Below are 24,844 nucleotides of genomic sequence, written 5' to 3'. Positions count from 1 at the left end.
TATATATATGTGTGTTTGTGTGTGTGTGTGTGTCCGTATTTATATATTGTGCGCCCCTGTGCTCTAAATTATTTGCCCCCCGCATAAATGTATGTTAAAAAAAGGAAACAACCCTGATTTTGCAAACATACCAGATCTTGTTGAGTAGCAGTTTAGGTATGACAAGTTACAAAAGTTAGAACAAAATTTTAAATGGCCTAATTCTCTCATTGATGAATATGATGTGGTGTGCTGCCCGAAGGTAGGTGTTTGAATTCAAGGTCCCTGGTCAAGGTGAACCCAAGACAGTTTGACATTGCCTTCCTTGGGATGATGATGATGTACTAAGGACGGAACCTACAGCTTAACTTGGGATACGAACCATTTGTGTCCCCACCGGTAATCCAACCCGGGTCTCCTTGATTACAAGAAAACGAGCTTAGCCACTCATCCATTGGGACAAATTCTCTCAATACTGGTATGTAATTTATTCATGTAGGTTTTAATTTACTGTCCGGAGAAAACGGATTCTATTAATTCTTGAGCTGTCTATCTGTCTGTAGCGCTTTTCAATTCGAGAACCATAATTGATGGAAACATGAAATGTTAATATGTTTTGAAGCTCCCGTTATCAAACTGGCGTGTTTCAGGCCCCTAGGTTACACCTGAGCTGAGATATGGGGGTGCAAAGTCTCCATAAGCATAATATTGGGGCATTCTGAGCATAATCAAACACGAGCAATATTAGAGTTGAATTTATCGATTTGGGGTGGCTGATATGAATAGTGGCAGTTTTAATCCAATTCAACTTCAAGGTCATAATCCACTCGCCAGGGAGGAGGCGAGATTTTGAAAGTAATCGAAAACGATAGATACTAGTGTTGAGTTCATAGTTTTCGAGCTCGCTGAGTTTAGCGGTATCCGTTTTCATGATGTTCAAGTTCATCCTCACCCTTTGAGATAGGTTGGGGAGGATGATTTCTTTTAAATAATCAGATAAGCTACCTAATTAGTAACTACTGTAATTAGAGCGAATTAAACACATTAACATATTTTCTAGCAATTGTGCGGGACTCTATTGTGCGGTTGCTACTTTTAAATATTACTTTATTGAGTATGTTTTTAAAACAATCCAAAATTTTGCCGCCCTGTGCTCGAGCACAGAATAGCACTTACCTAAATACGGGCTTTATACATATATATATACACACACACACACACACACATATATATATATATTATATAAAGGGGTCAAATTGAGAAACGCCTCTTATCTTAAAGTCCCGTGAAAAATGAAAATGAATTATCAGTTGAACTATCCCGCTCCCTACTTAACATAAATAACTAATTAGTCCCGTTAACATTATTCCAATAGTTATTTTATTATTAAAATAACTAATGAATGAATTGATTATGTATTTGAATAACCATTTAGAACCCTGGTTTGCTATTTCAGTCAAGTCATGTAGCAATCATTTTTTATTCCAATGACTAATAAATTAAATTAACTCATTGATTGGTGTTGCATCCATGCTTTACTTATTTTAATTTACTTTTCAAACGCACTGACTGCGTTCATCATCAGAGCTTTGCTAATTTGGAGAAATCTTGATCAATTATTGTAATATAGTTTAATTGTTACAATTTTACATTTAAAAAATAATCAAATATTGTTATAATTCACGGCTTAATTCAAATTTATAATATGACTGTTTTCTTTATTATTATTATTATTATTATTATTATTATTATTATTATTATTATTATTATTATTATTATTATTATTATTATTATTATTAGTATTATTAGATTATTATTATTAATATTATTATTGTAAATTAAAATACGTAAAAATAAATAAAAGACGGATGGAATGCCATAAAACAGTTTTATTTAATATATCTCCGTGAAAATTATGTGGAATATATTACTGAAAGAAAATACTGTTTGGACATTTGGATATAACATTCACAAATGTCTATACCATTAATGAATGAAGATTTGAAAGGCATTCTTTCTGAGAAAATTATAAAACAGCGAGAAATCATAGCTAGAGGATTTTCCTCAATACTTCTAGTAGTAGGGGCCCCGTTATATCTCGCCGAGTCAGCACAAATATTAGTGACGTCATAGGTCAAAGGTCAATGACCTTGGCCCGGGATCAATGAAATAGAGGTACTTAGGACAACCCCATCTAGATTTTGGCAGGGGTACGTTGGGACACATCCTAAAATTTAGCAGGGGTACATAGGACCACACCCCTTAAATTTTGGAAATTGCCAAATCTAAAAATTTGGTATGGTAGCCTAGGGCCGTACCTCAATTAGTATTGGGGGTCCATCTCGTTCCCTTTCATGGGTAAAAGAAATTGCCAAAATGTTAAATTTCGGGGTGTTTTGACCTAATTTAACCCATTTGATGAGGTGTTATTACCCTATATAGTTATATGGGCGTACACAGGGGTCCATTCCCTTTCATAAGATATGAGTATGTTGATGCACCACTTTGGGAGGGGTACCTTGGCCCACCCTTTCAAATTTGGAAATTGCCCAATTTAAACACTTGGTATAATAGTATAAGACCCTAATATATATTATTATAAATTTGGGTAGTTCACCTCGTTCCATTTAGAGGTACAAAATTGCCAAATTTTAGTACAACCACGTGTTTGGTTTTAGGTCCATTTTATCCCCTTTGATGATGTTTTATTACCTTATATGATTATATGAGCATGTATAGGGATCTTTTCTATTTCTTAAAATATAGATACATTGGTGTATCCGTTGAAAAATTTGAAGTAGTACATTGGCCACCACCTTAAATTTTGGAAATTGCCAAATGTAAACATTTAATATAGTACTATAAGACCCAAATATGTATTAGTATAAATTTGGCTGGTCCATTTTTCTTCCCATTTATGGATTAAAAATGTTAAGAAATAAAATATTGGAGGTTACTGACCTCCTTTGATGCGGTTTTATTACCTTATATTAACATTTGAATGTGTTCAGGGGTTTAGTTTCTTTTATAAGGCATGAGAACATCGATGCTTTCATCTTAAAATTTGGTAGAGGTACATTGGCTCACCATTAAAGTTAGGAAATTGCCCAATTTGGTATAATAATATAAGTTCTTATAAATTTCGTTCCCTTTCATGGATAAACATTACCAGAAATTAGTATGAGCACGTGTTCGATTATTGACTCAATTTATTCCCTTTGATAAGGATTTAGCACGTTATATGTGTATGTGCAGAGGTTTATTACCTTTATATTTTTATGTTCCCTTTTAAATTTTTGGGGGGTACATAGAACCATTCCTTAAATTTGGGAATTATCAAATAACAAAATTCGATAAACGTTTTCTAGGACCCTTTGAAAAGTGTTGGTGTCCCTCTTATGGCCAAATATTCAAATTTCGAAGGTAATTGACCTATTTTATCTTCTTTGATACGGCTTTATCATTGAAAGAGTACAGGATTTATTACTTTTTTCATAAGACACAGGTGTATTTGAGTACCAATCTTAAATTTTGGGAGGGGTACATTTCTTATTGTTAAATCAATAATTGGTAGTTGTTCTTGGAATTGGGATGTATCTCATTCTTTGAGTAAATCATTGTCAAATGTTATTATGATCACGTGGTCAGTTATTGACCTATGACGAGATTAGGAGTCCAGGACATTGGTACTTTGAAACTTTGTAGGATAATTTGAGAATTGTCAAAATTAAATTACGTCTTTAGTTTTGATTATTCCCGCCTATGAAGCAAATACAAACGTAAAAAATATGATGTACCACGTGATTGACCTTGATGAGATAGTGTACAGGGATTCATTTCCTTTGTTGTGGTACTTTTTAAGTTTGAGTACATACTTCTAGAAACAGCTGGTTCTGCTATAGTAAACAATTAACGGACATTATTGACCTTATTAAACATATAATGATATGGCTAATTTTAAGACAGATATATCGAGAGAGGTATTCTTTAAATTCGGGAATTGTGATAAACAGAATTTTAACACAAGGCGCGAAATTTGAAACAATACTTTGAACTTTAGTCACAGCTCATAGTCTAAGATCATTGGTGGTGCTTGATTTGTCCTTGAGCTTTTGAAATCTGATAGCTAACCCTATTGAATCTTATGACTCATAGTCTAAACGCAATACATGCTACTACACTGAACTTTAGTCACAAGGTGATGTAATCTAACACTGGCAAAGTTATTGTTGATGCAATTTGAATGGATGATCACTATCTTTCGTGCAATCTGATTGGTTGATCACTATCTTTCACGCAATCTGACTGGTTGATGGTTTTCGAATCTTTGCTGCATATAGTTTTAAGTTTTGTTAACATTTATCGATTATTGTTTAAAAATCTTGGTTTAACATTTTCGTTCAACATTTTGCACTCACTGATAAATATGATCAAAACCGTTAGTTTGTTAATCGAATAGTTAAAAACCGGATAAAGTTTGACGGTTAACCGTGAAACGTAAAATTATTTGTTTGAACTTTTCCTTGAATTTTTTTGTATGAAATTTTTTATTAATTGTTTTTCGTTTCAAAATTTTGTTTGAAAAAAAAAATCATTTTTTTCGTTTCCAAATTTTTAGTTTAAAAAATTTTGTTCCAATTTTTTTTTGTTTCAAAATTTTGTTTCAAAATTTTTGTTTGAAAATTTTTGTTGAAACTTTTCTTTGTAAAATTTTAGTTTGAAATTTTTGTTTGGAAAATTTTGGTTTCAAATTTTTAAGTTTGTGCACTCATTGGTAAAGAACCGTTTCGTAACTGTTTAGAATAAAACCATCTGGCAACATTGTTTATCATGATGCAATAGTACACGTCAGATCATGGGGTTGTACTTGAAATGAAAAACACAAATCATTGAAATGGGTCATTTTATTACACTGCACTGATTAATCACATACATCCATACCAGATAATGGATCTGGATATTGTCGATACAATGTATTTTGAGCTTCTTGCACTAGTTCGTCTTTAGCGTATAATTTTAATTCCAACTGAAGTCTTTTAAGGTCTATTGCAATGTCAATTGGTGGAAACTCAGTTCATTTGATCACAAACTGTTTATCAATACAAGGTATGCACCCACGAACAATGTTGACAACCATCATAACATCTAGATACATGTTGTACAATATGCATAACACATTTCTCAAAATAATACTTTTTCAGGAATATATTTTTTTTTGTTGCACACTTCCACTGCATGTTTAACACACTGGAATACATTGATGAATTTGTTCCATTCCGATTGCGTTAGATACACCATGTTGCGGGCTTCATGTAATGTACTCTTTTCACGTAACAGCACCATCTTCTTCTCGAGGACTGTACGCATCACCACTTCATGATTTGAGCCTAATGATTTGACTATGGTCGCATTTAGCTCATCGTGAAAATAATCGTTCATTTGGTCGATTCGTGAACATTATATTTGCCATTCTTCAAAGTTCATTTGTACACCAAATTGTTCTGCGTTGCCCAATCGAATCACAGATTCAAATGTTGGAGCACAGATACCAACCATGACATGTTTTATTTTGAATATATTTATTGGACAATAGCTTGCGAAGAGGAACTCTTTATCGCTCGAAGTACATATTTTTCCTGCTGAAACGCACTTGCTCGAATGATTTCATGGGCTGACACGGTATTTCCTGATATTATAGAGTTATTGCTGACGTCATTGGAAAGAAGTGTGCTAACCAAAGCACATTCATAGATCGCTTTCTGTGATTAAAGATTTCGGCATACAGCTACGGCTGAAGTCATTGAAAAGCAATGTGCTGAAATTTGACTTCATGATTTCATCACAATTGCTGACGGAGCCAAATTCACAGATCCAGATTCCTGTGTACTAAACTCAAATTGATGACTCCGTCCAACGAGTCTTTTATAGCATAAAGATACAGATCCTGTGTTTAAGAAACGTAATAGTTCTTCTTATTTAGATGCCTCCATAGGTAAATATCTTGCCGGTAAAATAATATTCATATAATTTTCAAGCTTCACTACGATTCTTAATCCAAACTTTGTAGGGATCATTTGGCTAGCTAAGATTCTATAAGGTATATTCTGTTGTAAATCAGTAATCTTGATAAATGATTTCATCACATCACGTGAGATTAGAAACTGCAGACAAGTAGCCAAGATGACGTTATGAAGAATAGTATCTCGAACGATGATGCAAAACTAATGACGTTGCATTACCATGTTCAATGACGTGTACTATTGCATCATGATAAACAATGTTGCCAGATGGTTTTCTTCTAAACAGTTACGAAACGGTTCTTAACCAATGAGTGCAGAAACTTAAAAATTTGAAACCAAAATTTTCCAAACAAAATTTTCAAACAAAAAAATTCAAACAAAATTTTGAAACGAAAAACAAAAAAAATGAAACGAAAAAATTTTCATAAAAAATCCATACAAAAAATTTCAAACAAAAGTTCAAACAAATAATTTTATGTTTCACGGTTAACCGTCAAATTTTATCCGGTTTTTAACTATTCGACTAACAAATGAACGGTTTTGATCACATTTATCAGTGAGTGCAAAATGTTGAACGAAAATGTTCAAACCAAGATTTTTAAACAGTATACCTAATCGATAAATGTCAAACAAAACTCAGAACTAAATGCAGCAAAGATTCGAAAATCATCAACCAGTCAGATTGCGTGAAAGATAGTGATCAACCAATCAGATTGCACGAAATATAGTGATCATCCATTCAAATTGCATCAACAATAGCTTTGCCAGTGTCAGATTACATCACCTTGAGACTAAAGTTCAGTGTTGTAGCATTATTGCGTTTAGACTATGAGTCATAAGATTCAATAAGGTTAGCTATCAGATTTCTAAAGCTCAAGGTCATATCAATCACCACAAATGATATTAGACTATGAGCTGTGACTAAAGTTCAAAGTATTGTTTCAAATTTCGCGCATTATGTTAAAATTCTGTTTATCACAATTCCCGAATTTAAAGAATACCTCTCTCGATATATTCGTCTTAAAATATATCGTCTCGATATATCGTCTCTCTCGATGGTTAGCCATATCATTATATGTTTAATAAGGTCAATAATGTCCGTTAATTGTTTACTATAGCAGAACCAGCTGTTTCTAGAAGTATGTACTCAAACTTAAAAAGTACCACAACAAAGGAAATGAATCCCTGTACACTACCTCATCAAGGTCAATCACGTGGTACATCATATTTTTTACGTTTGTATTTGCTTCATAGGCGGGAATAATCAAAACTAAGACGTAATTTAATTTTGACAATTCTCAAATTATCCTACAAAGTTTCAAAGTACCAATGTCCTGGACTCCTAATCCCTTCATAGGTCAATAACTGACCACGTGATCATAATAATATTTGACAATGATTTACCCAAAGAATGAGAGAACCCAATTCCAAGAACAACTACCAATTATTGATTTAACAATAAGAAATGTACCCCTCCCAAAATTTAAGATTGGTACACAAATACACCTGCGTCTTATGAAAAAAAGTAATAAATCCTGTACTCATTCAATGATAAAGCCGTATCAAAGAAGATAAAATAGGTCAATTACCTTCGAAATTTGAATATTTGGCCATAAGAGGGACACCAACATTTTTCAAAGGGTCCTAGAAAACGTTTATCAAATTTTGTTATTTGATAATTCCCAAATTTAAGGAATGGTTCTATGTACCCCCCAAAAATTTAAAAGGGAACATAAAAATATAAAGGTAATAAACCTCTGCACATACACATATAACGTGCTAAACCCTTATCAAAGGGAATAAATTGAGTCAATAATCGAACACGTGCTCATACTAATTTCTGGTAATTTTTACCCATGAAAGGGAACGAAATTTATAAGAACCTATATTATTATACCAAATTGGGCAATTTTCTAACTTTAAGAGTGAGCCAATGTACCTCTACCAAATTTTAAGATGAAAGCATCGATGTTTTCATGCCTTATAAAAGAAACTAAACCCCTGAACACATTCATATGTTCATATAAGGTAATAAAACCGCATCAAAGGAGGTCAGTAACCTCCGAAATTTGAATTTTTAACATTTTTATCCATAAATGGGAACAAAAATGGACCAGCCAAATTTATACTAATACATATTAGGGTCATATAGTAGTATATTAAATGTTTACATTTGTTAATTTCCAAAATTGAAGGTGGGGGGGGGCAATGTACTCCTTCAAAGTTTTCAACGGACACACCAATGTATCTATATTTTAAGAAATAGAATAGATCCCTATACATGCCCATATAATCATGTCAGGTAATTAGACCTCATCAAATGGGTCAATAACCTCCGAAATTGCATTTTTGGTAGCTCTTTACCCAGGAAAAGGAACGAGATGGACCACCCAAATTTATAGTGATACATATTGATTTCCTATACTATAATACCAAATGTTTAAATTGGACAATTTCCAAAATTTAAGGAGTAGGCCAATGTATCTCTCCCAAATTTTAAAAGGTTGCACTAATATACCTATGTCTTATGTAAGACAATTGAACCCTATACATACCCATATAATCACATAAGATAATAGGATCTCATCAAAGGGGTAAAATGGGTCAAAAACCAAACTCGTAGTACAACGTATTGCATACGTTTATATTTTGGCAATTTTGTACCCCTAAAATGGAACGAGGTGGACCACCCAAATTGATAGTGATCTATATTAGGGTCCTACACTATTATACCAAATGTTTAAATTAGACAATTTCCAAAATTGAAGGGGTGGGCCAAGGTACCCCTCCCAAAGGAGTGCATCAATATAACCATATCTTATGAAAGGAATGGACCCTTGTATACGCCCATATAACTATATAGGGTAACAACACCTCATCAAAGGGGTTGAATTAGGTCAAATACCCCGAAATTTAACATTTTGGTAATTTTGTACCCCTAAAAAAGAACAAGATGGACACCCAATACTAATAGAGGTACATACCCTGGCCCTAGCCTACCATATCGAGTTTTTAGATTTGGCAATTTCCAAAATTTAAGGGGTGTGGTCCTATGTACCCCTGCTAAATTTTAGGACGTGGGCCAACATACCCCTGCCAAAATCTAGAGGGGATGGTCGTAAGTACCCCTAGGTCATTGACCTTTGACCTATGACGTCACTAAAATTTGTGCTGTCTTGGCGAGATATAACGGGGCCCCTAGTACTTTTTGTTTCCAACAGTAAAACATGGATGGATTTAGGCCTATAAATTCAACTCAAATGTGAATTTTGGTTCTTCTTTAATCAGAATATCAAATTTGGTATCAAATCTAATATTTTCTGCTAAAATCGGTCTGGTAGGTAGGTTGCATACGTTTCCTATACTTGATGGAAATTAAACCGGCACTATTAATCGAGAAAGTTTTCGCATTGGAATAACACTGCCGAATTTATTTTTCTCTATTTGCATTTTTTATTCGTATTTCAGGATCAGATCGCCATTGAGACAATCGGAACGAACAGACGAACGGAATGAAGCTATATGGCGCTGTCCAGAATTTCGACATTGTAATTCCCCAAACATAAAGATTAATTACATATCTGCAACGCAAAGAACAAGGCAATATTTGACCAAAATATATTTGTGTAATGTAGCAATATATAATGTTATGTATCACAAGAGAATTTTCATTTTTTCCTGTACGTCTTTGCATTTCTGATGACACAGTCCATCAACAGTCACATTAGTCTAATGAAAAAGATCTGAAAAGTAGCCTAAAGTTTGCAAACAGAAATTTCAATTCACTTTATTACAGTAAAATAAGCTATTTTATATAATTTAGTAATAATTGAGCTGCTGGGGCGAACATAATGGTATGTCACATTTTCTAACTTTCGAAGAAACTGGAAGATAAAGTTGACCGTTCCCATGCAATGCAATACAGTGACACATAACAAATAAGCTTTCCGTCCACAGGGGTACGTAAGAACTAATACCCTGCCATATTTCAAGAAACTGCGTATGCTCACAATACCTAAAGTTAATTTCTACGTGTTTTCTTTATTTTTCTTTCTTTTTTTTTTCATTAGATGGTTGAATATGCTGAGTGATTCATTCTGAAGGCATTCCTTCTGTTTCTTTGTAAACATCCGTCAGAATAAACAAATTCTCGACCGACTCAATACTCTGCGAATCATTCTTACCTTTGAAGACTGAAATATATACTTACCTCTACTATGATTCGACTCAGCACTCAAAGCACCTCCAATGTCTTCCCAATCCACAGTCAATCTCTTTACTAACAAATATGCATCAATAGGATTTGCCACCAAATTAGTTCGTTGATCCATAGATTGTACTTGGCGATATGTTGTCACGTATCTGAAAGTTAAAGTAAAAGAAACTAGTTTTGTTTTTTATTGAAACAAAATTTCCGCCAAAACAACAAATTTCACCCCATAACACCTTGATGTCAATATAAAATTACTTTTCAAATGACTTTCGGTTTTTGATTTCAAATGTTATATAATTATGCAACTTCCCCAATAGAATCTTTATAATTTTGAATAGAATTCAGGTCATTTAATAATAATCATCTTAACTATATATATATATATATATATATATATATATATATATATATATATATATATATATATACAGTGGCATAACAATGGTGTTTGGCGTTTCTAGGCAAAATCCCTAATGGCGCCCCTCAACAATCGAGTTTGCGTGTTACTTGCCACGGTGTTACTTGCCACTATTGGAATTTCGTATTACTTGCCACGGTTACCTTATCGCATATTTATCTGTCTATGAGAACGTGTTTGTTGCCACGCACCTGCATCTAGATTTGACCTTGAGGGGGTGGGAGTAATTTCCCAAGCAATTTTCAAAGCAAGGCAATCACCTGAAACACAAGAAAAAAAAAACAAATTTCTGATTTATGAAATAGGAAACTTGTTATATTTATGCGTGTCACAAAACTCACAAAACTCGCACGAAATATAAGAAACAAAACAAGATTCTGATGAAAGGAGTATTCTTTCAAATCTACACAAACAATTGAAGTTCTTCAGTAATTCGAGCGCTCATTTTGCCGCCTGAAAGCATGGAAGAAACGCAATGATTTATATATTACATCACATTCGATCCATACTCCTTGGATTCTTTCCAACATTCCGTATGATTCTTGGTTAAGTTGCGGGGATTAAGGACAATTTGTGGCGGATAGGTGCTTATTGCCACGGGTGCTGACTGCCACAGCCAATTATTGGTGCTGACTGCCACGACTGTCGTTGATTGCAAATATGAAGGTGCTGACTGCCACGACGGCGTGCTGACTGCCACGAGCCTGGGAGAAATTGTATTTGGAAAGAGAAGAATTAATCCCTCATACTAAAAGTATGATTATTAATTAATTTAGTAGGGATTAATTGAGTAATCATCACAGCAAATCTATGTGGCATCTTATAAGTTACAAAGTTGCTCACTAAGTGGAACGACATACGCTTGGATGTTTATAAAGAGATTGTCTTTTCATTTCATTGTTTATATTAATTGTTTTATTGTATTATTTAATGGATATGATGGTCTGAAGCCAGCTGACAAGGGAAGTTTGGGAGAAGCACTCGCCTGCAGAGAAATAAGCATGTTATTTGAAGGACCAATTCATGCTGATTACAACAGGTAATAAAACTCCTGTAGGTTGAAAACTGTTCGAGATATTCAGCTTGGAAATTTATATGAGAAAATGAGTGGATGCACGGTTCAATGCGTTAAGTATTCTCACCCATGGCGAAGCCTGATGGTTTGAACTTGCTATTGCTTGATCACTGGGGTCCATTCACAGACAAATTGTCCATTACAAGTTGCACGACGGATGGCAAAGACCTAATGGTTGAGAAGATACCAAAGAATTGCACACGATTTGTGCAACCATTTGATGTGTTTTGATTCCGATCAATCAAAGATTATGGCAGAAGATTTGTACATAGTATGAATCTTCTTAATCTGGACGTTATAATGTACCAACGAAACAATCAAATAAAGTTTGTGTCCATACGAATCACTTCCGACCACCGCGATACATTGGATTGTTTCAGTTTGCGTTCTGCAAGGCAGGTTACGAACAAATTATAGGCCTATAACTTTTTAATCACTTGTCGAATTTGCTTTTTGCTTTGGTTCTGCGAACCGTTCTCTTGACGTATGCAACACAATTGCACATATAAAATGTTCATGGTGCAAGGGAGTATTTTGCCTGCATCATTTCTTCATAAAACAGAAGAACAACAGTGATCAATTTTCATCTCTAACCTATGATTATTGTGAACAATGTAATGACTAATTGTATCTAACAAACCCGTTAGTTATTGCGAAACACTTTTTTTCTGTTACTTCCGATAGCTTTCAATTCGTATGTCAATATTCGTTACTAATTATGCTGTACTTAACGCGTATAAATGCGTATATCCTCATTTTCTCATGTAAACTTCCAAGTTGAATATCTCGAACCGTTCTCAACCGTACAGGAATTTTATTAGCTTGTTGTAATCAGCATGAATTGGGACTTCAAATGACATGCTTCGTTTCTCTGCAAGCGAGTGCTTTCTCCTGAACTTTGTGGTGGGCTAAAGTGAACGTGTTGGACATAGCCAGATTTCGAAATTAAAATAAATAAATATTTGCACCACAATGGTGGAGTGCCCTGAATGGACTGTCCCAAGAAGTATTTAAATAAAGTAATTAACAGAAGTTATGTAAATGAATTATATGAATTACTTGTGATTAGTTAAAAGATTAAATATATAAAAGAAATATTTGGTAGAGCTTTTTTTTTTAAAAAAAATTAAGTGATTTGAAATATACAAAATACTCTTTAACTCAGGTAATCAGTGGTTTTACTTCAACTGAGATGGTCCATTGAAATGGTCAGGTTACAACCATACACCCTTCTCTGTACATGTTCTTGCCATGCTGTAAAAGAAAAACATATGCGAAATTTTCCACATACCTTAATTGATGTCTGGAATCCGTACAAGAAAGACTTCCATGTTATTTTGTCGAATTTTTAATGTAGATAAAAATAAAAAAACACACTCCACTCCTCCACAGAAAACATACAGATTTTCAACACTGATATTCACACACATATATAAAAAAAATATTTTATATTCACACGAATATTAAATTGAAGTGACCGGTCGATAAAAAAAATAATGAATTATTTTTCTTTTTATGAAAATTTGGCCATTATATATTTCTGTTCATAGTTCGTGCACGTATTGTTTTGACGTTTTCTTCATTGTCTTCTTCCTTCAGTCCTTTCTCTTCTCACTGAAGTTCGCTCGTCATCCCCTGGAATCTCCTAGAAGGTATCAATTGCTGCTACTGGGTGCTGCTCTGGTTGTTTCTCCGCTGTACTGGTGTCTCTCTCTTAGTATCTCTGGATCCATTTGAAGACATCTGGTTTATGCAGTGTTACTGGATAACTATCATCTGGATTGCCTCAAAGTCTCTGGAAATGTTCTGATTCTACGATCCAGTTCTAATGTTCTCACTACATCGGCCACATACGACGCACTTAAAATTTTACTTTCCGAATTTTATACATATATCACACAGCAAACTACATACGAGAGTTATATGCTAGTATTCATTGTCCTAGCTGCAGATTCAAAACTCAGTCTCTGCATCTATATAAAAAAATATTCTAACTCTCCCTTTTTTTTAACATCTCGTCTCACGACATGTGTTTCCCGTAAAGCACAGTTAAGTTCTGAGATGACGTAAAGTTCTGAGACAGACTTACTACTGTTGATATTTCAGATCAAGAAAAAAAACTTAATCTCGAGCAACGTCACAATTCGGCTATTTAATATGTGCCTATCTCACAAAACAGACCATTGTCACAATTAGTCTTGCACTAACTATTATAGAGGATGACCTCTGTATATCGCGTCTTAACACCAACTAACTTGCTCCTTCCCTGTCAAACAGTTTTCTTTCAGAGGAAACAACACGATTTTGAAAGGCTCGCTCCTGACCTACCCAAAATTCAATGTATAGTCCCTTTTCGCGGACCCTAATGGTTTTGTCGCCAAAATGTCTGGGTAGTACACTTTCATGTAATCTTTCATTTATTCTTAAATTATTATTGCTTGTCATCTATATTGAGTTTGACCACCGAATAGAGGAAGTACTACGCTTTAAAACGGTGTATCATACACTTTGTTATTCAAATGTTGAATACTTGTTTTCGTATTGTTTTCCCCGGCGTCACTGTACATTTTCTTTGTAAACAATCTTCCTTGCCGAACCAGTCCATGTGCTTTTGTTTACCTCGCCAGAGTACTCTAGCGGTGATCTCTCGCAACCTCCACATACACACTTGTTCTTGGTTTTTCACTTTTTTGTCACAATAATTATCATGAATCAACAATATATTCTATCTTACATTGTACCTAATATTCGTCTGATTATATTTACATAGGATTCTAGCAGTGACATTCAATTTAGAATTAATAATCAATAAATATACACATATCGGCTGCTATGATATTCACGGTACTGCGTATCGCTGTCGTCTCAATTACAGCAATGTCAACACCAAGCACAGTAAAGTAATAAGCTTTTGTTTTAAAGTTAAGGTAACAACGAAAAAATCTTTTCTGACCAAAATTACATCTTATCTTACATTTCTACAATTCTAAATATGTAATAATGCTAGGATATGATGCATTCATAATTTTCAATGGGGGGAAAACCCACTCGCAGGAAGAGCAGGGGCTCTTCCTTGTCGAAACCGCGCTTTGAAGAAAAAAAAATATAGGCTGGTTTTCTGGCGGGATCCAACCCAAGCTTTCGAAGTTTCTAGTGTGAAATCTGGTCACTTGAAGAAAATCTAACGCCTTATTGTTCCCAAGACTTCAAACCCACTTGCTAAAATATCTGAGCAGAAATACACAAAGGTAATGGGGTAGGATCTATGTCGCCAGGGCACTATCTGCAGCTACATTAGCAACTCTGCTCACTTCTACCTAACTAAGTTAGAAGTATGATTTAAATATATGACCTAGATAAAATTTCTCTCATACCACAATTTTTTTTAACTTTAGATAGCAATCCTGGGTGCACGTACACAGCTTTTAACTGCTACGGAACATTTTTTTTCTTTTTTTTTTTTAACTCAGTGGTGTTTTTCCAAGTTAAATTTTCTTTCCTACATATATTTTTATATTCCAAATGACAATGTTTAATTCACCTATTTTATATACTAATTAACCTAACTAACTTATTTATTCTTAATTAACCTATAGATATGTAAATTATTCTAATATTATGCAAAAATTTCGGGTGAAATTAACATAAAAATTTTAAATAAAAAAATAGCTATATGTGTGCCTCTTATAACTTCCCTTGTAAGGGACAGCCAGCAGCGCTTTTTTGATGGAACTTTCAAGAGCTGCTCTAAAACAATTGCACAGCTGTACACAGTTCATGCTGACATAGAGAGTTCAAGTGAGAATGCATAAATCGTACCAATTTTGCACGCACTGCTCCCTGACAAAACTGAAAGTACACTCACGTCCAAAATTATTGTCGCATATCCATAACTGTCTTTTTGTAAGAATATAATTTGATAATTTTGCAGAGTACTTTTAATACTTATATTATGTGTATAATCAGGAAATTTATATTTGTGATAAATTTCATAGGAAAAGAATTATAAATACGAAAATCATAATGAGTAAAATAAAATGTAACTAAATGGACAAGAAAATTTTATTTTCATTTTATTGTTCTTATTTACTGCTCTTTTGACCTGAAATTTACCACATACTTGTCTTTGCCGATTATACACATACTAACATTATAAGAAATACCGGGCGAATTCGTTATCAAATTATATTACTAGAACAACATATTTATAATCATGTGACAATAATTTTGGACATGAGTGTACATACAGAGACCTGTTTACCTTTGTTAGGTGTTGGTCTGAACAACACGATCCTAAGGGTCATCTAGTTTCTTTCATGCTTCTTGGCGTCCGGTAATGTTACGTCTAGCAACTTTCTCTCAGGCCAGTGGCAGTCAGCACGCCATCGTGGCAGTCAGCACCTTGCTATTGGCAATCAGCGCCAGTTGTGGCAATCAGCACCAATAATTGGCTGTGGCAGTCAGCACCCCACCCTCCTAGGTGGTTTCAATAGGAACATTGTCACTTGCGCGTCGCACGCCATAATGATTATGATTATAAACATTAATTATTTGCAAAATCCAACAGCATGTCCCTTTTCTTCTTTATCAACTACTCCAACTTTTGTACACCTTGTCTCAAAAAGGTTGAGCGCATTCTTTATTGCTGTTTCGAGGCAAAGATTTTCTAAGTCTAACTTCGGGTATCTTCGGGAAAAAGTAAACCAGGTTCGAACCTCGAAGCCAATCTTTGCAATCGGGAAAAATCTTGCAGATGTGTTTTTCTTCTTTTAAATATAATAAGACTTGTTACCAATTATATATAAAAAAGCAACATTGATTGAAATACTTAATGATACAATATTTCGAAACTGTATTAATGCCAGCACATGCTTGTTTGTCATTTTGCTCTCCATACTTAATGGAATATTTAGATACGTAAATGAATCTTTCCATATGTAAAAGAATGGTGAAAGTTAAGACATAGAACATTATTCTCTCTTGAGTACTAAAATAAAAGTCAAAGTAGAACAAAAACAGCGTTTGCAGTGGATATGAATGTAATTATTATCTTAAATACCGTTATATATCGCTAGAAGTATTATTCGTGGAGCGTTTGTGTTAGCTCAGTGGTACGCCGTTGGATTTCAAATCGTAAGGTCGAGGGTTCGGTTCCCATCTGAGTCAATGTTTTTTTTATGAAATTCTATTTTCCGTAATGCATGAAAAATTATATAAAATAATTACATTAAAATACGTCAGTTGTATATATATAACATATAATCATTGCAGAACATAGTGACTATTATGTTTAAAATATAACAGGTGTTCACAGTACGTTGATATTCTATGATATATGTGAATGTTAAATACAAATTAAGAAAATAATATCATCGCAATAAATAAATTATGTAGTGTATTTATTTGCAGCTATTTGTCATATAGGGGTTACTTCTGAACATTCGTATTACAGCATGTCATTGATATTCTTGAAAAATTATCCGAGGCATAAAAAGAGGGTATAAACAGAGAATCCAAAGTCGGAACGCTCGCAAAAAATTCATGAACCCCAAAGGTCACGTGAGCAGACTGGAATTGTCCTTATGAAGCATGCCACAGCAGAAGGTCTTTACATAGATTTTCAATTCAATACCTGATATATTCTTTTGCAATGTGGAAGTGGTGATGCCTTTGGTCGCTCTCTCTCACTTTCTCGCTCGCTCACTCTGTATTTATATATATGAAAGTGGATGTATGTGTGTGTTTCGACATAATTCTGATATGTCTAGAGCAATTTTAACCATATTTCTTACAATCTGGAAAAGAGTACTGTCGGGATATATATCAAAAATGCTAGAAAAGGATCGATATTAGTATCGAATCCATACTTTCGTGGTCGCTTAGGTAAACAGTTCTACTTTTAATTCAAGTCCAATTAAGCTCCCATTAGCACCCAGGGTGGTTACGTAGCGACAAAAAATATCGAAATCAACCAATATTAGAGTCGAAGCGTAAGTTTTCAGTGCCGCATTTCCCATTAGTCCAACTAGGCCCGTGCCTAGAGGGCAACATATTTGAAGAGCGCAAAGTTTAAATTTTTAATTTTTTTCGTAGGAAAAAGTTAAAAAAATCGAGAGCAAATATAGTATTTCATGAGCAGTCCTCTTTTACTATTCTAATATATTTAATGATAGCGTAAGAAATCTGAAAATAATTCAGAACATGTTTCCCATTTATTTTTTGTTACGTAATTGTAGCTGTAGCATCTAGTGAGTGGTATTTAACTGCAATAAATTCACTAATTAAGCATATTCGAATTAAGTTTTATTTGTAAGTTAGGGATCAAGGGACGGAGAAATGTGTAGTTATTGGGGGCGCCGAGAGCAAAAGTGCGTAGGGACACCGAGCTTCTAAATGCAGCACTGTTCGCTAAATTATTTGGTAGAAATTTTAATGCCATTTAAGACCAAATTTAGTCCTAGCAGTGGCAGTATACGTTTGCTGTCCTAGAAGGAATGAAAGGGACTGACATCAAAATTATAAAAAAAGACCTACATTAGTGTGTCGAATCTATAATTTTGGGGGTCTCTTAGGTAAAGATTGGAACTTCAGATGCCATGTAAGTTAAGCTCTCATTAACACAATAAAGGAGTTTGTGAAATTTGTGACATGTAGAAATAATTGAAAATAACCAATGTTAGTATACAACCCATATCTTTCGTGGTCGCCAAGTTCATTGGGAGCAGTTCTGATGACCTTTAAGTTTAAGTTCAACTTCCAGTAAGAGTAAGATCCCCCAGCACATCTAATAAGGAGAGCGTAGTTCTGGAATGTCTGGGACAACCTTTACCAAACTTGGGGGACATATTACTTTCAATCTAAGAAGAAAATATTGTAGTAGTATGAAGTTATGGAAGTTGGGAGGTGTGACATGTAAAAATAATGTAAAACGACTGATCTTAGTGTTTTATCCATAATTTTCTCAGTCGTTGAGATGGACAGTGATGCTCCCAATGGAGGTTACATCCAAATTCATCCCCATCTTCACAGGATGATGGCCTGGGAGAGCTAAAAATAAAATCTCAAAAATTACTTAAATATTTGTCGAATTCACAGTTTTCGGGGTGAGAAAGCGTTTCTAATAACTTTGGAAGGTAATTTGTACCCACGTCAAGATGGGCTTTTTAATCATATCAATTTCTCACCTAAAGAAGAAATTACCATTACAATTATGATATTAAGCCAACCTTCGCAATCGATGAAAAAATTATGTGGATGTATGTTTCGTCTTTTAAATGAAACAAGACATGTTAAAATCAAAGATGGAGTGGGTCAGTGGGTCGGTTGGTAAGTGGGTGAAATGGGTCAAGATTTGTGAGTGGATCAGTGGATCGTGGGTCAAAAGGACGTGACCTACTGCGAAACACCACTCACCGTGACTCACACTGGTCCACCCGGTGGCCACCCTTTTAGTCCAAAGATATTTCGTCCAAAGACATTTAATCCAAAGACATTTGGTCCAATGGACAATTCGTCCAAATGACATTTCGTCCAAAATACAATTGGTCCAAAGGACATTTCGTCCAGGGATGTTTAGTTCAAAGCACATTTCATCCAAAGAACATTTGGTCCGGTAACGCTTGGGGGTCAAGGGTTTGTTTCTATTAGAAGAGTAAAAGTGATTCATATAACATTATGACTCAGTAACTTCTTATTTCTAAAGGAAATTTGAAATAGAGATTTATTCCGCAATTTTCATTTTGATAGAACAAATAATGCTGAGATATTCAGAAAAACGTAAACGCCTGAAAACAACATGGCCGAACAACAGGAGTGAGGGAAAGGTTGTAGTGTGAAGTATGTTGCTGTAATAACTGCTAACATGACATCTAAAATTTTCATGTTGTGAATGAAATAGTTCTAAAATAAGTACTGGTAACTAAAATTAATGGAGTTTAAATTTGAGTAAGTTAAATATTAGGTATTCAAACTCTTGTGTTAGAAAAGTGAAAAATTATGTGTCAAGTATCTTTGAAGAAATACTGAGAATAGAAAAATACACATGTGTGAAATATATTCTTAGTGTCCAAAGATAATACTCTTAAACAGTCACATTCTTGGCTGCAACATTGTGAAAAGTGATTGACAAATATAAGATGAAAGTTGGAACATTTCGTGTAGAATATACGTATCTTTTCAGGTTAACCACAAGTCTGGTTTCTATTTGTAGACTATTGATAGTGTGTAACTTCGGCAGACGTTTCTACATAATTAGTGAGTTGTATGACAAACCAGAATTGTTAACTTGTCTTGTATTTTTATTTCAGTGTTACTCCTTATGAAAATATAACATTAGTATATACTTTTGCTTTCATATTAATTTTCTCGGTACAGCACAGTACATTTAAGATATCCATTGCAAAGTCTCAAACCAAATACAAGATTCACATGACCATGCAGAGGCAATGTTGTCCGCAAATGAAGAGGGAGTATGCTCTTCAAAGGGTTGTTTATCATTTTGGGAGGTGAATTCCTTAACCAACGAAGCTACAACTGTACTTCTGCGAAGCTAAAACTGTATTTTTGTAAAATTATTAATGAAAGCAAAGAAAGGTGGCCATTTAGTTTTCAAGCGTTTATGTTTTTTCTGAATATCTCAACATATATTTGTTTTATCGAAAAGAAAATTGCGGAATAAATCTCTATTTCAAAATTTCCTTTAGAAATAAGAAGCTACACAAGTAACACTTCCCAAGTGTAACACTCCAATTTTTATAAAAATTTGGCAGGCAGATACTACACATAAAATAAGTAAATACGTGTTTTTTTTATTTTCTGCGGAAAAACGGTTTTAGGGGGCAAAAGCCCCCACCCAAAATTTTGAAAGTTGTCGCTCGAAAAGTAAGAAGAAGTGGACCGAAATGAATGAAATCGTGCACAAATATTGTAGACGAAAAATGAGGGAATACGAGTTTCGTGTTTTTCTAGAAAGAATGGTTGGGTGGGGCGCAGACCCCTCCAAACCTTTGCTCATGAAATATCAAAAGTGCTAGTAACAGTATGTCAGAAGTGCCTAAATTTACATGAAGAATTGCAACGAAACTTTGTGTATGGACAATATGCAAACAATAAATGAAACGGGTTTTTTATTTTCTGCGAAAAAAAGGTTATAGGGTGCAAAAACTCCCACCCAACGTTTTGAAAGTTGAAGCCCGAAAGCCAAGAAGAAGTGGACCGAAGTGAATGAAATTGTATGTAGATATTGGATACGTAAAATAAGGCCTTTCGCGTTTCACAAGTGTCTCCATCTGATTTGTTCAAATTTGGCAGATCAACAACAAGCACAAACAGTATAGTGTATTTTATAGCATTTCAGGAGGCACCTTTAACCCTTACAATGTTTTTCCGCATAAACAAAAACACGTGTCGATTAATTTCCTGTTTGCTGTTGATGTGCCAAATTTGAAGCAAAACGGATAGGGATACTTCAGAAACACGAAAGACCTTATTTTACATAGGGTCTCTAAAATGTCTACCCACAATTTCATTTGCTTTGGTCCACTAATTCCTGCGCTATTACGGTAATATTTACTTTTTTTCGGAGAAGGCCTATGTCCCAACACTGTTTTCCGCACAAATTAAAACACGTTTCGTTTATTGTTTTGCGAATTGTCCCTATACGAGGTTTCGTTGCAATTCTCCATACTCTTTAAGAACCTCTGACGTATAATTATTTGCACTTTTGACATTTCGTAATCAACAGTTTAAAAGGTCCGTGATATACGCAACCGTTTTTTTAAAGGAAAATACGAAACCCAATTACCTCAATTTACGTCTACAATATCTGTGCACAGTTTCATTCAATTCTGTACACTTCTTCTTGCTTTTTAGGCCTCAAATTTCAAAATTTTTGGTGGGGGATTTTATCCCTTAAAACCGTTTTTCCTCATAAAATAAACTCGCATTCTTTTATTTTTTGCGTATTGTCCCTACACAATATGTCGTTCCAATTCTTCATGTCCTTTAAGCACTTCTGACATACTGTTATTCGCACTTTTGATGTTTCACGATCAAAGTTTTGTAGGGGTCTGTGTCCCACCCAAACCTTTTTTTCAGGAAAATACGAAACCAGTATTCCCTCATTTTATGTCTACAATATCTCTGCACAATTTCATTCACTTTGGTTCATTTCTTGTGACCTTTCGGGCCTCAAGTTTCAAACTTTTGGATGGGGGCTTTTGCCCCCTAAAACCGTTCTTTCGCAGAAAATAAAAAAACGTATTTATTTCTTTTTTGCGTATTGTCCCTACTCAAAGTTTCGTTGCAATTCTTCATGTTCTTTACACACATCTGACATACTGTTATTAGTACTTTTGATATTTCGTGATCAAAGGTTTGGAGGGATCTGTGCCCCACGTAACCATTTTTTTCAGGAAAATACAAAACACGTATTCCCTCATTTTACGTCTGCAACATCTATGCACAATTTCGTTCACTTCGGTCCACCTCTTCTTGCCTTTCGGGCGTCAACTTTCAAAAGTTTGAGTAGGGGCTTTTGCCCCCCCTTAAACCACTTTTCCGCAGAAAAACACGTATTCGTTTATTTTGTGTGTAGTATCTATCTGCCTATTTTTTTCAAAATCGGAGTGTTACACTTGGGAGGTATTACTTGTGAGTCATAATATTATATGCATCACTTTTACTGTTCTAATAGAAGCAAACCCTTGACCCCCAAGCGTTACCGGACCAAATGTTCTTTGGACGAAATGTGCTTTGAATTAAACATCCCTGGACGAAATGTCCCTTGGACCAATTGTCTTTTGGACGAAATGCCCTTTGGACCAAATATCTTTTGGACCAATTGTGTTTTGGACGAAATATCCTTTGGACCAATTGTCTTTTGCACCAATTGTGTTTTGGACGAAATGTCCCTTGACCAAATGTGTTTGGACTAAATGTCTCTGGACGAAAATCCTTTGGACGAAATGTTCTTTGGACCAATTGGCTTTTGGACGAAATGTCCTTTGGACCAATTGGCTTTTGGACGAAATGTCCTTTGGACGAAATGTTCTTTAAACCAATTGTGTTTTGGACGAAATGTCCTTTGGACCAAACGTCTTTTGGACGAAATGTCCTTTGGACCAATTGTCTTTTGGACAAAATGTTCTTTCGAGAAATTGCCCTTTGGACCAAATGTCCCTGGACCAAATGTGTTTGGGCTAAATGTCTCTGGACGAAAATCCTTTGGACGAAACGACCATTGTATATCATAAAGGTCAGATCCACCGGTATTGTAACAGAGCGGTGCTTGAGCGATTGACGGTAGGAATTCAAACTCCGATAAGTGAAAATTTCACAGTCTTGTTTTATTTCAAGTGTAACCTCTTCAGTCAATGGAGAGAAGGACGTGGATCATAAGTCAGAGTTGATTACGTTTGGTGGGTCGGAGTTGGTCACAACGGTTCAGAGTGGTTCATAGTTGGTTGTGGGTCAATTCTGTATTCTACCATTAATTTCATAATTCGCAATCACCCTGTCCTTTAGCTTAAAGACACAATCGTAGAACGTAGAATTTAATATTAGTGATGTAATAAACTCATAATGGGTCGCTTCTTGTTTTACCTTGGTGCATTATACTTTTGCAATGGTAAGACAAGTGTTTACCTCTTCTGGGTAGTTTCACAGTTTCACATTTATAGAGGTGGTCAAGGAGCTTTCAATGAAGGATTTATTACCATCTTGAACGCTCGCTATTTTGCACAAGTTAGCATAAAGACTCGGGACTCTTACCATTTTTTTAAATTTTAGTAATACTTTTAAATGACATACTACTTGATTCCCCTTACCATTTTCAAATTTTGAGTTGCACTCCTCCTGAGACCCACCGGGGAACTTTGGGGCAAATCTTTTTCCTCGGCACGGGGTACCTTTGAAATTATAAAATACATGTTTTCCGGTGTTGACATCTGTTTCATCGTTTCAGACTTTTATTAGTGTCAACGGGCTTCATGGATACCATGCTTCTTTATTCTCTTAGTTTTCAGATACAAGTCCCCATGTCGTAAGCGTCAGTGGACCACCGATGCGCAACTGGCGACATTTCGCCAAAAGTTAGTGATCCCGCAGCTACGATCCGTGGTGGCCCCACTTCGGTTTTGAAAATTATACCACCAGCGGCAGAGACTCAACGAAACGCCAACGAACCACAAAATTTCTCCCCCAAAATATGTTAAATCGCCCATATGCTTGATTTGTTTATATTCAGGTGAGTGTAAAACACACTAGGGGAAAAAAAGCAAGTGTCCCAAGGTGGGCGCGAACCTTCAACCTTAAGTTTACTTCCCGCATATTCTTCTGACTTCGCCACGGAAACGATGAAGAAAATCTCGCTTGTAGAAGGATAAATTATTGAGGTCTTAATTGTGACCAACTCCGACCCACTAAAATACATCGTCATTAAGTTTGATCCATTATCCACGCCATCCTCTCTACTGACTTAAGAGGTTATATTTGTAATAAACCAATTTTTTCCAGTAGTTAGCTCCTCTAAAAACTCATAGCCTGCATCTCAAAAGCCGAGCAGTAAGTTCTATTGCCATTGTTACAACTGGAAATATCAAAATCCAAAAGAGCCTGAACTTCTTTCTTCATTACAACCAAATGAAAAAAAGAAGAAAAATGGAGGTCTTGAAAGTAAAACGTAGACAAAGTTGCCAGTGTTCAGAAAATGCTATCTAGAAGGCACTGAGCAGAATGGGTTGGTGGGTCAATGGGTCAGTGTGAGTCACAGTGATGGTGTTTCGCAGTGGGTCACGCCTTGCTGACCTACGATCCGACTGACCCACTCATAAATCTTGACCCATTTGACCCACCGACCAACTCAATCTCTGATTTTACATTTAGTATATCATTTAAAAGACGAAACATACATCTACACAATTTTTTCTCGATTGCGAAGGCTAGCTTGATACATATACTAGTTGAGATGGTAATTTCTTCTTAAGGTGAGAAATTGATATGATTAAAGAGCCCATCTTGAAGTGGTTACAAACTACATTCCAAAGTTATTAGAAACGCTTTCGCGACCCCAGAAAACTATTCGACAAATATTTAAGTAAGTTTTTACATTTTATTAATCATATTTCCAAGCCCCTCATCCT

At 35.0% G+C, this 24,844-nt stretch overlaps 1 protein-coding gene across 1 annotated transcript in view; it reads right to left on the bottom strand.

The window, feature by feature from the left end:
- Positions 1–24,844, bottom strand: part of LOC145687806 (prolyl 4-hydroxylase subunit alpha-1-like) — a 566,529-nt gene that overhangs the window by 254,242 nt on the left and 287,443 nt on the right. The window contains exon 3 of the mRNA XM_081761230.1: positions 10,210–10,361. Coding sequence (XP_081617356.1) covers positions 10,210–10,361 — 152 coding nt within the window. The remainder of the gene's footprint in view (positions 1–10,209; positions 10,362–24,844) is intronic.

This window comes from Thermobia domestica, chromosome 6, assembly GCF_964235325.1.
Source record: "Thermobia domestica chromosome 6, izTheDome1.hap1.1, whole genome shotgun sequence".
Taxonomy (NCBI): domain Eukaryota; kingdom Metazoa; phylum Arthropoda; class Insecta; order Zygentoma; family Lepismatidae; genus Thermobia; species Thermobia domestica.
The sequence above is the reverse complement of the archived record's forward strand: the minus strand, read 5'-3'. Positions and strand labels throughout refer to the sequence as shown.